General features: G+C 38.3%; 1 protein-coding gene across 3 annotated transcripts in view; it reads left to right on the top strand.

Annotated features, from left to right (window-relative positions):
- Positions 1-15331, top strand: part of TMEM117 (transmembrane protein 117) — a 194150-nt gene that overhangs the window by 28224 nt on the left and 150595 nt on the right. For 2 of the 3 annotated variants that reach the window (XM_042872858.1, XM_042872859.1), the window contains one exon: positions 2097-2229. In XM_042872858.1, the coding sequence (XP_042728792.1) occupies positions 2097-2229 (133 nt within the window). Of the gene's footprint in view, positions 1-2096; positions 2230-15331 lie in introns of those variants that run through there. The other variant, XM_042872860.1, reaches the window with a different exon arrangement.

The following is a 15331-nucleotide window of genomic DNA, read 5'->3' on the forward strand; positions in this document are numbered from 1 at the left end:
GGACTGAGAGAATAAAAATGAGAGGAGAAGAAAGAAAAGGAAAGCTAACTCAGGAAAAATATGTTCCTGAAGAAAACAAGACAAAAGATTCACCTGTCCAGTGATGAGATGAGAGTAAGCAGAGCTTTTTTTCAAGCAATAAGGCATACCTGTGTGCTTTGCAGAATGCATTTGTTGCAGAATGAAAAGTGAAGTACATCATATGACTGAAGCACCTGTGTTTAGGTACTTGCACACTCCTGTTTATGTAATTAATTACTGAAAATAAATAACAAAAGTTGGAACCATTAAAATCCAATATAAACTATGAAAAGCAGGATAAAAAGAGTACTGTACTGCAGTAAGACTTCATTGAGAGGACAAGAAAATCAGTCTTGCTCTGACAAAACTGTAATAATACATTTGTGAAATGACGAGAGCATTACTACAAGAGACAGTCAGCTCAAACACTCCAGGGAGCAGTTTGTTCTCTGTATTGCAGTGACAACATTTGGTGTACAGTTTTGGCTAAGAAATGAATAATAATTACACTGTAAGTATGGCTGTAGGCTCTGCTCTGTTTTGTGATATGGTTCTTTTATGTTACCACTCACAGACTTAATCATTTTGGTACCTTGTTGTGGTACCATGTAGCAAAAGTCAACAGTGTAAAAGAGGACAATACTATCTTCCACTTGATCTCATAGTAAAAGATTTGTTTGTAAAATGATGAGAAAGTAGAATTTGGATTCTAAATCTGATGGCAGTTGCCTAGTGTGTTTCAGTGGTGAGGTCATTCCACCTGAACAGCCGTATTGTTGAGGTCTAAACCCTTCAATGTACTTCTAGAAACCCAGACTTTTTCAGTGCTGCCATTAAATGGGTGGCAGTACTCACAAAACAGGGGAACAGTAGGTTTGCACAGGATAATCTCAACTTTATTGCAAGGAAGGTTGATGATTTACTTATTTACTAACTGTATGTTTTTGTGTACTTTTGGGCTTAAGTAAGAGCTGTCTTTGACTCAGGAGATGGCTTTTCTTATGGTATCTGTAGAATCCCTTTAGTCCAGGCATTTTCTTTAATTCTTAACTGACCCTGCAGTCATCTGCTCAGAAAATTTCTTCTTCTCATGAGTCAAATGTCCTGTGCTTTTCATGAGCTAGACCAACACATATGATGATTTATCTATTATCATGTCATTACATTGAACCCAACTTTGTCCCTAGTCAGTGGAACAAGAGAGGCAACCATCAAAATCTGACTGTTCCTACTGCTCAAGAAACATCTCGCAGCCTGAAGTTCTTAGGAAGCCTCCCAGTTTGTAGACTTGTTTCTCAGAACGCTGAGCAAATGCCACAAAAGATGTCTCTTACATTGACTTCTAGACTAATTCCATGAGATTTTCCCAGCTGTGGTGTTTGTTTTAGAAAGATGGGATGCAGCAGTTTCTAGAAAGTGGGATGGCTTACTTTACACGTTTGCTCTTCATGACCATCACTCCTTCCCACTTCTGCACAGATTTACAGCACTGCTATTCAATGAGTCTCAGTGTCAGCAGGTTGATGGAACTAATTCAGCTAGAAGAAAAAGATGGAATTATCTTTTTTTCTAGACTACTCTTGTTCACTTGTGCATATCTGCTCTGCCAGAATGAGAGTAGGCTGGGTACGGGTGTTAATGACGAGAGCAGGGAAATAATGAAGGCTGCTTAACCAGCATGTAGGATTGCATATAGTATATATAAAACCACAGCCACTTTTCAGTCAGGTACCACAGGGATGATGTGAACTGAACTCCTTCAGAGGTCCAGTTCAATGATTTAGTCTCTAGAATCAGAATCTAAATTGGTTTGTCACCAAATCGGTTTGTGGGAAACAATCTTGAGGCTTCGTAGGAAAAATCTCTGTTCATGGCTGAACTGAAAAAGACAAATGTGGCTGCCTGATGCTAAACCTGTCCTCCCCACACAAACTGGAATTATTGGATGTAACAAGAAATTCACTTTAGTACACTATTTTGTTTTGTTGTTGTTGTTTTTTTTCTTTTTTGTTATCATCTAAACACATATATACTGACTGACTAAAATATGGTTTCTCATAATATCCATACCACAGGTCAGTTGCTCCGTCTGAAAATGTTTCGAGAGGACCACGGGTCTTGGATGACAATGTTCTTCAGTACCATCCTCTTCCTCTTCATTTTCTCTCACATTTATAATCTATTCCTCATTATGGCAGGGAATATGAGGTAGGTTACAAAGTTTTTTTTTCTGTTTGTTTTGCTCTAGAATATATTTCACGGGAAAATTTTCATATTATGCTGCTTAAGAGTGACCAAGAACTTACAAAAATGTAAATGCAGTAGTATTCACGAGCATTTTTTTCTGGAACACTTCTTTCTGAATGTAGGTAGAATAGTAATGTAATAGGTTAATTTGCCAGGAGGATTACAATTTCAGTTAGAAGAAGTGGAGTCCTAGCCTAATAACAACAGGGTATCCATGAACATTATGTAGAATTGCTTTGATTTGAAAGTATAGGTCAGGAAATTTGAAGTTAGGACTTAGTAAATTAGAAGTGTAAACATTACTTTCGTGTGGAATCGGAAAATTCAGAGGTAAAATTAAGAGAAATTGAAACATTCAAATTTGATTGAAATTAGAGACACGCTCCAAACATTAAATATGTAGTGTGGTGCTGTTTTGATTGCACAAAATAATGCTTTCTTATCTGGCTTGTTTAAAAGATTCTTAAAAATCTGATTTTTAATTTGTTTTTTAACTCATGAGGTGCTCCAACAGGGTAACATTAAGGCTGACATATGAACAGCTGTCTGTCTGTTCTGTTTGGGTTCATTTCAATTTGAGCTTTTAATTTGAACTTTTTGGTTTAAGAAAACTTGCTTTCTCTTGTACTCAAAATCATTTCGATTTTTGTGAGAAAACTTGCATCATTAGTCAGGCAAAATTAATTAATTAGACAGAGCTCATTAGATGTGTTGTTTATGAAAAGCAAGATAGCATCTGAGGAGTTTTTTGCAAGAAATAAGAAACTCCAAGTACGTTTGAGTTGAAGAGCAGTGTCAAATAGTTGAATGACTTGTTCTTAAAAAAATATCAGTGGTAAGTTGACAGAATCTGATACAGTGTTATTTAATGGACTTTTATGTCTGTCAACAAAAATACACAGTGTATGGAGTTCTCTGAACAATGAGACATGAAACAAACATTGATTGGGTGTTACTGAATGAACTTGAATGGAGACCAGCTGCGGTAATCATGGGGTATGAGGACTAATTGTATTGATTCAAGCAAGGTGAATAAAGCAGCAGAATCACTCAGTATTTTAGGAGAAGAAATGATCAGGAAATGATGTGGTAAATATGAATAGGTTCCTAATAATAGGCAGAATAATCCTGCCTGCAATGGAGAGGGTGGAGCATTCCAGCTTTCTTTCTTCCCTATTTACACAGTCTATTATTGGTACTATGTTAAGATTTATATTTGGTATTGCGAAAGCTCCAGGAGCTATAGCTAGCTATTAATCAAAGCATTAACTGCTTTGAAAGCTTGGCTCATATCTGGAAACTGGAGTTCATTTGTCCTTGTCAACATTCCTGTTCCTCCTATCTGTTACACACTTCCATTAGCTGCACTGAGAAGATTGTGTGGCAGTCGTTGTCCGAGTTCATGGAAATAGACAGAAACTATTACAAAAATGGCTGGTGTCAGTCGATCTACTCTCTCATTGAGAAGTCTGTCCTTGACTGGAACTGATGCTAGCTTCAGGTTTGTCATGATCATTTTGGGAAACTGACTGTGCTGTTCTAAGAAATCACCCTGACTTTCCAAAATGTGATAAAGGCTTGGTAAAGCTGTTTTAGGTGTACATTCCAGTAAAAAGGCATTGAGCGGGTAAGGAACAAAATGTTTCAGTTTCAAACTGCACAACTTAAAGCATCAGTTAAACTGAGCTGTCCTCTCAAAGTCAAGGTAGAACAATGTCAGTACTTTTGAAAAGCATTTCTTCAACAAATGGCAAACATTGTCAAAACCAAATACTTCACTTTGATATAATAAAATGTTTTAAAGTGTGGATTATCTTTCCTGAGTAAACATAATATTCATGAAAGCCATTTAATGGTACTTCTGTCTATGTGTTTTGACACAGTGCCTTACTGAAATGGCTGGTATCAGAGAAACTGGTTTCCAAAAGGAAGGTCAGAGTCCACCTGCTGCATGAAGGTTACAGTCTCTGTAGAGACCAGCAGGTCCCACACCTATGAGATTCTGTGAAACGCAGGCACACAGAATACATATCATTTTAATACAAGACCTGTAAAAGACTTAAAATTACTTTCCTTGAAATTGAGGAGAAAAAAAAAGAGAACGATTCTTAGTGTATTTGCTCCTTGCTGTGTCTCTTGTTCAGCTGGCCCTGTCCGCTGCCAAGAGAGTGATTCTGAAGAATACCTATATGTCAGGCATTTGGTATTATTAATGAAAATTCCTCTGTGGCTCGTGAGTAGGAGAATCCTACGTCTTGCATGTGTGTGCCTGTGTAGATGATCACAGCAGAAGTAATATCCTGCTGAGGACTTGAGAAACCAATGCCAGGAGTGCTTTCTATGTTACCATCTCTAAGAAGGTATCTTTTACGTTTGTCAAGAGTATTTTTAATAAGTATTTTTGATGACATTTCATTTAATGTGTACCTTAATGTGGTAAAGTTAAAAAGGCTGAATGTATTCCTTAAAAAAAGCATAATTGTTGGGACTATAGGTTGCTAGGAATAGTGAAAAGAGCTGCCACGAAAGTAATGCCTCCTATTTTATTAGGTTGCCCCATGACATCAAAGGTAGATGTGTGTGGTATGGTAGTAGAGACTGAACCTTCCTGACACTATCTCGTTTTGTTTTTTGCTGTGTGACAGATGGCAGTAGAGGGACAGTCTGATAAAATTGATGTCTGACATGGAAGTGTGGACGAAGCAAAAGTGTGTCATTGAATTACTCCATGCAGAAAAAAAATTGCACCCATTGACATTCACTGATACTTGCTGAATGTTTCTAGGGACCAACCAGTGGATGTGAGCACAGTGAGGTGGTGGGTGGTGCATTCCAGCAGTGGTGACAGCAACTGTGGGTCACCTCCACTGTTGCAGATTTTTATGGGTGTGAAATGCCGGCTCTTTTTCACTGCCGGTGAAAATACACAGCTGATGTCGATGTTTATGATGAAAAAATAGTAGTCATATTTTAATAATAATTAATAATTAAATGTTAATATAAACAATAATTGATAATTTAATAACAATTTGCTCTATCAAATGGTGTTCTTGTTTACTTTGTATCTATTTCACTTTCCATGGAAATAAATAGGCATCACTTTTGAAATGACCTATGTATATTAGTGATATTTCTTTTTAGGGACTTCACAGTTTATTACATTGACCCACTGCAAATTCGGTTATTGCTCTTTTAGTCAGAGTTGAACATCTGGTGGAGGAAACATGTTTCAAAAGCTGTCTGACAAAGATCTATGACTATTTTTGCTTCTTATCTCCGATAACAACAAGCAGAAGCCAAACTGGGCAAAGGCCTGAGAAAAACGCAGTGTTCAATGGAAAATTTCTCTGTCAGGATCATGTCAAACCTTCTCACACTGTGGAAAACCAGGCTATGAAGACAGAAAAAAGGAAAGAATGTCAACTTTATGCATGATAGTTTAACCCAGGGATGAAGACAGAGTTAAAATTAGAGCTTTTGCATTCAGGCCTCATCTTACAGAGTCTATGTCACTTAAGTGCTAGGTAATTGTAGCTAGGGGATTTTTTTGCTAAGGATGTTTTTCATTACTTACCAAACCATTCGTAAGTACTCAAGAAGCATGAAATGCCAATGCAAGACGTTACTGACAAGTATGTGTTACCATATGAAGGCACAGGAGGGTTGAGGGACAGGCTTCAGGAAAAAGATAGTTGGTCTAACTGGTGGAAAAGATGTGGAAAAGAGAGGTTAAATGATCCAGAGCTAGGAAGGTTCACCCATTATTCAAACAGTTTCAAGATCTGGAGGATGCAGCAGCACAATTCGGCCAGAATAGCGAAGCATTCAACTGGAAAGCAGGACCTGTCAAAGCTGCTATGAGAACAAGACATAAAAAGCTGTTCTTCATAAGTGAAAGAAACATTAAGGAGTGCTTCATGCTCAAGTAAGAAGAGAAGATTTATTTTACAATAGTTGCAGTACTTGGAACACAATAAAAGCCAATTGTAAGTTATCAGAAAAAAATATTATGTGTCTCCAGAGACTGAACTGTGCAGTGGGAATGAGGCCATTTCATTTCCTCTGCAATTTGAGGCATTGAAGTAGTGAGAAGGGCATTGCTGAGTTTTCAATGGATGTGCATCTGCATTAGCCACTAATGCAGTTCACAGAGAGGGAGACTCTGGTACACTTTGGTGTGATGCACACTGGTCCAAGGATATATTGCAAATTGTGCAATAGTGTTTAGTGTGCATGAATAGAAGTGCGCTGTCAGAACCCTGAGGCCTGTCATACTTGTGCACAATTGTGCTCTGCGCTGTGTGCCCATGAGGTCTAGCATACGGACTAGCCAACATCTAAAGTGGTCCTAAAGTGGTCTTAAACTTTGTAGCACCAGCAGTAATCCAGCTCTGCCTGATGCATGGAAAACTAGAGCTGTGTTGGGCTATTGAATTCTGAGGGTTTTCCCAATGATATTCAGATCACAGCTATCAGATCCAATCAGGTGGCAAGCTTCAGAGTGCTCTCCCTTCTGAATACCTCCCTCAATTGCCTGTTACAGGGACACCCTATGCTACCTTACCAGAAATCTGATTTCTGCCACTTGTCTTCGGACTTGCAGCCTTTGTTTTTGAAAATAGTGTGGCAATGATGTTCAAACCTCTGGTAGTGAAGTCAGCTATCTGGCAACTTCTGCTTGGTGCCAGTGAGCACTCTCACATTTTCTGCCTTCTAACCTGAAGGTTTGTCTCAGGGCAGACCAGTGGAATGTAAGATACTTATCCTGCATTTTGCTTCCTACATTTGGCCATTTCTGCTTTCTATTTTGGAGACTGAGTGGTATGATTGAACAAACTAGATCAGGATTTCATTAAAATTTAGGCATTCTAATGTGCTGGTGAGAGCTGATATGATTTTAAAAATGATGACTCTACAAAGATCTTGTCTTTTGAAGCAGATGAAGATCTCTTTCAGTTAAAAAGCCAAAAGCAATGGAAAGGCAGTAGTTCCCCCCTTTAGCTTTTATTGTCTCTTGTGTTGCAGAGTGACCAAACTCGCAGATGTTTCCAGAATCCCTTCCCAGCCCATGACCACAGCCACTGCTGGAAGACTGATAAGTTCTATGTTTCAGTACTGTATGTCCCCAGTACCAGTCTTCCACAAGGCATGCTGGTATTCAGTTCCAGCTTGGTTTCACAGGTAGAGAGGTTCTTATCTGCAAAATGAAGCTTAATATAAATGTATTGTGCAGCGCATGAGGACTGCAAGGTGTCACAGAGAGTGCCCCTGTTGTGTGGCAAACCTCTGAATCCAGGGCCTAAAATTGTGACACTTATCAACACTTTTTAGTTCAGAGGTTTGTATTTAATTTTCAGTGCCCATTTAACCTGTCCAGCAGACTGGGGCCATCTTACATCAGAGAACCCATCTATTTTAATCATAAGCATAGGCATATACATGTGATTCAAACCTTACTTATTCTAATTAGTACTATATCATGACATCTACCAAATAAATTTGGTTACTGCCTGGAGTCTCATCAGCTTCTGACCCTTTGCAGTGAGCTTGTAGAACGTTAATTAGCTTTGTGGTATCTCAGCATGTAGGATGAGTCTGGCTGAGATGCAGGTGGGAAGCTGTGCTATCTCTTCTATGAAAGCACCACTTTTTTGAAAAGTGTTTTGTGTGTTTATTTGTGAACCAGCATTTTAGAATCTTAGAATTTTGCAGTGATTTCAGGCACTGAGAAACCTAAAAGTTGAGGTTGTTTTTTTAATTTTTATTTTTTAATTTAACTCTGTATTATAAACTTTTTTTAATTAAATGGGAAATATGCTTTGTTTGCAGAGGAAAGGCAAAAAAAGAACATGGGTAGTGTTCTGTAAGACTGCGTTTTCAGTTTCCCAGTGTATTCCAAAAAGGCCCACGTGGTGGCAGCAAAGGGCATAGTTTAACAGCGAGAAGCTAAATTCAGTGCAAGTTTGTTTTGTTTTGTTTTGTTTTCTCTTCTGGATTTTTGTGTGTCACAGCTTCACGGTTCCTAATTTATATTATTCTCCTTTGAAGGAATTCTGAGTCTTCAGCTGTGCAGGAATTATCCCTTATTTTTCTCTTTGATATAATTTTATGTGCTGAACATGTTGAGATAATCTAAATTGGTACCAAAATGTATTGAAATTTTTCCAACTGTATTGCATTTCAGTGGAGAACACATGGCTTAAAGGAAATCTCTTCTCTTCTTTGAGAGCCCGTGTCAGTAAATAATGCCCTAATCTTTAAAATTATTACACAGTGATGTATTTTTCATGTGACATCCAAAAGTCAGAGTTGTAACTGCTTCCTTCCCAAATGTCAGCTGTCTCAGATCAATCAATTTTCAGCTGACCATTGGATGTTGAGATGCATCATTATTCAACATTTCAAAGTGTCATTGCAGTTGTAGAAGCCAGATATTTTTCTGTTACTAATTGTGACATTACAATGCCTGTAATACAGGGTTGTCAGGGTTGTCTTCTTTGAGTGCTGAATGTGTCAAGAGGAGGTTTTGAGTGAATTTATTACCTGTACTGTCAATGGGTTTCAGTTGTTACTATAAAGCACTAGGAGAAAGTATATGTTGGTGAGCTTGTATCTTTTCTTGTAGCTCATTTCTCATACAGAAAAGGTGTGAAATTGCAATATACATTAATACCAAAACTTCCTTTAATTCTGTTCCTTTAATTAATTTTAACTTTCTTTTTGAAGAGGACTCTGTTTAAGTGATTAAATTATTTGGGATCCAATTCCAGTTTCCCCTCCTGCCCACCCCCAGTTGCAGCTACGTAGAAATAATTGTGTTCCTAAAAATGTTTATTTACTTAAGACTTTACACCATATCGTATTCAGGATTCAGACTTTCAGTTTCTTTGTTTGCTTTTCAATGACTGTAAGATTAATCATCACTAGCCTAATTTTTTTGCAAGTTTTAAGTACAAATAGGAATATGCTTTAACTAACTACTGTTACTGTTCTGTAGAACTACAAGGTCTAGTGTGGGTCTGTATTAGTCTTCCAGACACCTTCATAGACATGACTTGTCTATCCAGTCACGTTTAATGACCTCTGTGTTGGTGTATCCTTTGTCTGTATCTGTTACAGTCAGATTTTTATACCACAGTCATCTTAAATGGCAACATGTAAACTGTTTTGTTTTGTTTCACTGTACTCTGTTGTTAAAGCATCCAGCTAGAGAAAAGATCGTAATATTTGTCCCTACTCAGTTGGTAAAGATTATTACATTACACTGTGACTTTCAGAAATGTCAAGCTTTTGTGAACTGCCGGAAGGAGGGATTTCAAAACTGTAAGTCTGCTATACTGTTCTCAGAGACTAATCCTTTGTGGGCACTGTGAGTCTTTCCCAGAGTATGCAGAAAATGAGGATGCTCTTGGAAGACACATAGGCTAACATAGGCTGTGACAGATGCACCCTGTGTAAAGATACACAGAGAGCAGAAAGTTGTAAGAGTACAGCTTTTACAGTACTACTCCAAGAAAGCTGATGGCTGCAGTCTTTAAGTGCTCTTCAGGTGAGGCTTTTCACTGCAGGTTCTCATCCTAGCTGTGATCCTAAGGCACAGATCCTAAGTCTCTAGGGAGACTGCATGAGCAAAAGAAACCACTTTTTCTAAGGAGCTGGGATTGAAGTCTCTTGAGTCAACATCAGTGCGTGAAATTCGAAGTTTACTTAATTTTTTTTCCAAACAAGTTCAAGCTGTTTTAACGTTTATAGCTACATGTACTCTCAGCTGTATCACCTGGTAAAAAGTACCTCTTGGTTCCATGTCATAAATCTGCCATATTACTTCCATTTTCTGTTAAGTAAGTGCTTCAACAAGCTGCTTCTTTTCCTGAGCAAGGACGCACCAGAGCAAAAAAGAAAAAAAAAAAAAAAAGTTTAGGTTAGCTGTAATTAGATGATGATAATTCTGAAATCCTAGGCCCTTGAAAGATTGAAACATTAATTTCCCAGTCCACGTTCTTGGTGCAGGCAGAGGACAAAGCATATTGCTGAATGACTGCAGTAGGATCCTCACAGAACCCGGGCTGGGTGGATGTAAAGCAAGCTATAAAAGAGATCCCTTATTCATAAAGAAATTCTAGAGATCCTGCTTGTGATTAGAAGGATCACAGCCAAAAAAAAACTGTGATACAGTTGGAGCTGTGTTATTATAAAGTATAATGCAGGTAGATCAGTCTGAAAGCCGTACTAATCAATGATGGAATGACTAAAAATTATCCAAGCCAAACCATTTTCCTGTTAATTCTGTGGGGTAGCTTAGGCCAAACCATAGAAATTTAAGTTATGGAAATCAGTTTTAGAAAGAGTTCTCTATCAAGACATAGGCAGAGGACCCAGGCTGGCAGTGGGTACTTGTCATGCTTACCATCTGTTTTAGTTTCAGGGGCTGATAAGTTCAGGTAAGAACTACAATGGTTGCACTATTCTAAAACCCCCTTTCTTTAAGAGCTTTTTCTCCATTCTAGTGTTAATGGCTGGTTTTAAGAAGGTTGTCCCTGATCAGAGATGCCAGAGGGAAGAACTATAAGTGTGGAATGCAGCCAGACCTGTTAGCTATGAGCAGGCACTACAAAGGCAGCTGTCCTGGGAAAAGCTTGTGAGGGACGGCAGCCTGTCCAGTATCTGAGGGGCTGCAGGTTGGACAGAGAAGCTAGAACCTAAGGCTGTGGCACAGATGTCCTGTGGTGTTGCTGTGGTGACACTGATGTGACTTTGGAAATGTCTGAGGGCTGGTTAAACTGATTCCCCTTTCCTCCTTCACAATATAAATTTACTGTGCTGTATATAACTGACTAAATGAATTGATGATGGCATTATGTCATTGTGCCTTCTGCAAAAATTCAGTTGTACCACTGTTATATATTTCATATTTTCTTTTATTTTTTATTAGAAGTATTATGATTAAAAACAATCATTTCATCACAAATGAAAACTTCCTACAACTTCCTACAACTTCCTGAAGGGAGGTTGTGGTGCAAAAGGGTCTGGCCTCTTCTCCCAGGCAAATAATAGGACCCGAGGAAACGGCCAGAAATTATACCAGAGGAGGTTTAGGTTGGATATTAGGAGAAACTTTTTCTCTCAGAGGGTGGTCAGGCACTGGAATGGCTGCCCAGGGAGGTGGTGGAGTCGCCGTCCCTGGCAGTGTTCAAGAGGCGTCTGGATGAGAGATGTGGTTTAGTGCTTGTGGTACTGATAGGAATGGGAGGGTGGTTGGACTAGATGATCTTGCAGGTCATTTCCAACCTTGTGATTCTGTGATTCTGTGTGATTCTGTGATTCTGTGAAAACATTCAAAATGTCCATTGATATTTTGGTACCAATGTGAAGAGTCCATGAATCCAAGCATCATGAGGGAAATGTAAACGTTTGGTTTTTGATGATACAATAAATTTACCAATGCCAAAAATGATGTGTTCTCATTCACCTAAGAAAAAAAAAAAAAAAAAAAAAAAAAAGACACATTTTTCTTTTTCTTCTACCGATCCTGTGGGCACTCACTGACATGTATTTTCCTTTTTGAAGGGACAGGTAATGGTTATAGCACTGCTTTGTTTTTTTTCATACCACTCTGGATTGAATTGATGTGTAGACCCAGATAGTGCATTACTTTAATTACACTATGACATTGTAACTGCAGTGCTGTCTGTTAGGATTTGTGAAACTATTCACTTCTGTCAGACCTCTTGCCAGTTGAGGAACCACGGTGTTCCTACTGTTCACGTCTTGGTTTTTTTGCCTGTGACATAGAAGCGTTCAGTCTCCCGGAGACTGAAATGCTTTGCTCTAACCCAAACTGTTAAGTTCCAAATTAAAAAAAAAAAACAACAAAGATCCCTGTCTAATGTTAGTAGGATCCAGAGCAGCTCATGATGTGGAGCCATTTACCTATAGGTAATCGTAAGGCTGAAGGCCCTAAGAAACCTGTAGGCACGTTAGGGTATAGGTCTGTCAAAATGACCTGGGTGTCTTCTTGTGTCTTCTTTCATAAGAAATCCTTGGGTGATGTATATAAATATAAACTATATAAACTAAGAAATCTGTAAAGCTGTAATCTGTACTTCCAGGAGCCTTGTCCTTTGCTAGTAATGAAAAGCTAGCATTGGGCCGTATCTTCTGCTGGGCAGTCTCTGTGGAACTGCTGCCACTCCCTGCAAAAGCTCGTCCATTCATGTTTTATTCCCATTTGTTTTAGTTCATATGAGGACATACACATAAACACAAATACAGTTTTAATAAAGAAGAATTTAATAATTAGTGCTTCCACTAAAAGCAGATTTTAAAGGAGGAAAATGCTTCTTGGCACTTTTCATCCCTCTTCACTTTGCCTGAATCCCTTCTAAGATATCAAATACCTGGAATGTAAAAACATGTAGTGCAGCTGCCACCCTAGTGAGACATTTGCTTGCACTAGGTACTGCTGCTGTATTCTGCTTTTCTGGGGAGCAGACAGCCCACCTGTCCCCATCATCTTTGCCAGAAACAGAGTAGGTGGGAGCAGCAGATGGGCAGGCAGCCTGTTCCCCAGCCTAGTGAGGCTGCTGCACATAGAAGCCAGGACAGAGAACGTAAAAGGTTAGAAAGTAGTAGTTTCAGAAGAAATATTGCAGGCATTTGTTTCCCTGGGCAGCAGCACCAGTTGATTTGATTCAGAGAAATTTGGCCCATGTCCTGCTATCTGCTCCTGCAGGGGAACAACTGAGACAAAGTCACTGTTAGTGCCCTTCCCCAGGCCCTCTATGTATCTAGAGTCTCACTTTGGAATGTGGCTGCTTGTGTGAGCACTTAAGTTAGGCTGTGTGAGGTTATGGCCCTGGTGCTTGTGGTTAAACTGCAACGTGTGTGTTTTCTTCATCTTTCAGTAGTATGAGGGAGAATAGAAGAAAACAAAATACTAAGTTTGTTCTCAGAGAGAGTATTGTTTGAGTTTATTCAAGCATTCGCAATTGTAGTACCCCCCCCAAAAGTACATGCATTTATAAAACATATTTTGTTGTCAGCTTGAAAAGTCAGAGCACAGAATTTTTTATAGAAATGTCCCAGTTTAACAAGTGATAATTCATGTCTATGCGTAGCTGTATCTAGTGCTGTAACCATCAATCAACCTAAAACTACAAGTGTAACAGAAATAAATTGCCCATTAAAAAGACCTATTTACCTGCTTTTTTCAGAAATTCATGTGCCTTGGCCTTAATTTCCAATTTTCGAATGGGAAAAAAGGCAGTAAATTTGAGGAAGAAGGAGGTTTTTTTTTCAGAATTTGGTATAGAAAATCTGGTTAGCAGAAATACTGAAGAAGTTATAGGTGGGTTGGTTTGCTTTTTTTTTTTTTTAATTTCTTCCCAGTTTACTCTTGCACTGCATGGGAATTGAATTGCCAGGTCATGGCCTGAACCAGTGATTGAGCACCAGGCGAGAAGGCGTCGCTAACCCAGGGAGCTCAGGTGTAAGCAGTGCACCTGAGCAATTGGAAGGGTTGAACTCTGAGTCTACCTTTTCTCACTCTCACTTAAGGATTAGCACTCAAATAAGTTCTTGAAAGTTTTCTTATATTGTCTTATGGTAGTGACTTCATTTATCTTATGTCTGCTTGTGAGCTTTACTCGTGTTTCCAACTGCCTGCTGTTAAGAAAGTGAGATCTTCAATAATTCACAAATTCAGGTTTAGATTAGGACATCGCTGTACAATTTAAGAACTTAAATGATTAACACATTCTTCTAGCTGGGCAGCCAAAACAGCAATTACAGCAGATCAGTGCAGTTATCCAGAACAATGAAATAGTGCTTGCTACAAAATGTTAACAAACCTGAAGTTCTTCAAGAATTCTAAGACCATTTTGACTAATGTACACATATCTACTTATGACAGTACTTGATAGCAGAAGAAATTGCTGAATTCATGAAAATATATTTTTTTAATGCATGTTCCCACAGCTTTTTCCATGCTACCATTGTTCAATGACGTTTAGTGTTAAAGCATTATAATTAACAAGCCATTTTCAGTAATGTTCAGGCAAATTAGAATTACATTCACTGAGATGTTTGTTTCATCCATTCTATAGGATATTTTATGAAAGGAAGAATAGACATTGTATTTTAGAGTGTCTTGGTTGTGTTTGTGTGTGCTTAGGAGTGGATGTCCATACATCTGTAGAGACAGGAATAATAAAGGTACATGGTATTTTTGAAAAAAATGGAGCAGCTCACCATCTATTGATGTATGCTTTTGACTAAAGACATTACTGAATTTCTTATTTCAAGATCTTTTCTTTAAAAGAAATGCTATCCTTAATGCAGGTCACCTGTCTTGGAACAAATAAGTTTAAAAATAGCTGAGCATTAGATTCCAGAATTCTGTGGTGAAATAGTATTTAAATATATGTGCATGTAATGTAAGCTGAGATCCATTTTCCTATGCACTTTTTTTTTTTTCCATGCGAGATTTCCTACAGAAAATTCTTGAATGCTTTGCAGATAGATTAGAAATATTTTGCCTCCTACCTGCTATCAACCTGGCAAAGGGTAGGTTGGGAACTTATTTTTAGAGACATTTTTATTGTAAAAGAATCAGCATGACTGTGGAAGAGAGCACTGCTGGTTGTAAAAGTTATAATGAAGTGTTGAAAACCACACGGTTAGATCCTATCTAAATGGAAGCAACCTGTAAAGAGATTTGTGCTGAAATGTTTTTCAATGACATAGGCTTTGAAAAGAAGAGTAAGGACACACGGTAGGTTCTGGTTCTTTCACATGATCTATTGTAATACTTCATTGTATTTAATGCATAATGATAACTGAGAACATAAATTTATGAAAGTTAACAGCAGCATTTGGCAATTACAATTAGCTCTCTATTGTTTCAGAAATGATAATACAATGAAAAGAACCTTTTTTCTAGCTTTAAAGCTTGCAAAGCTAAAAAAGGGGTGTTCCCTTAGCACTTAGCAATCTGAAATATCAGGAGGGTCAATTACATTCTGTACTGCATAAAGCTCAGTAGGGGAACTTGCACTGCATTTTT

The sequence above is a fragment of the Lagopus leucura genome, unplaced genomic scaffold (assembly GCF_019238085.1).
Source record: "Lagopus leucura isolate 7727_CA_CO unplaced genomic scaffold, USGS_WTPT01 Super-Scaffold_100008, whole genome shotgun sequence".
NCBI lineage: Eukaryota > Metazoa > Chordata > Aves > Galliformes > Phasianidae > Lagopus > Lagopus leucura.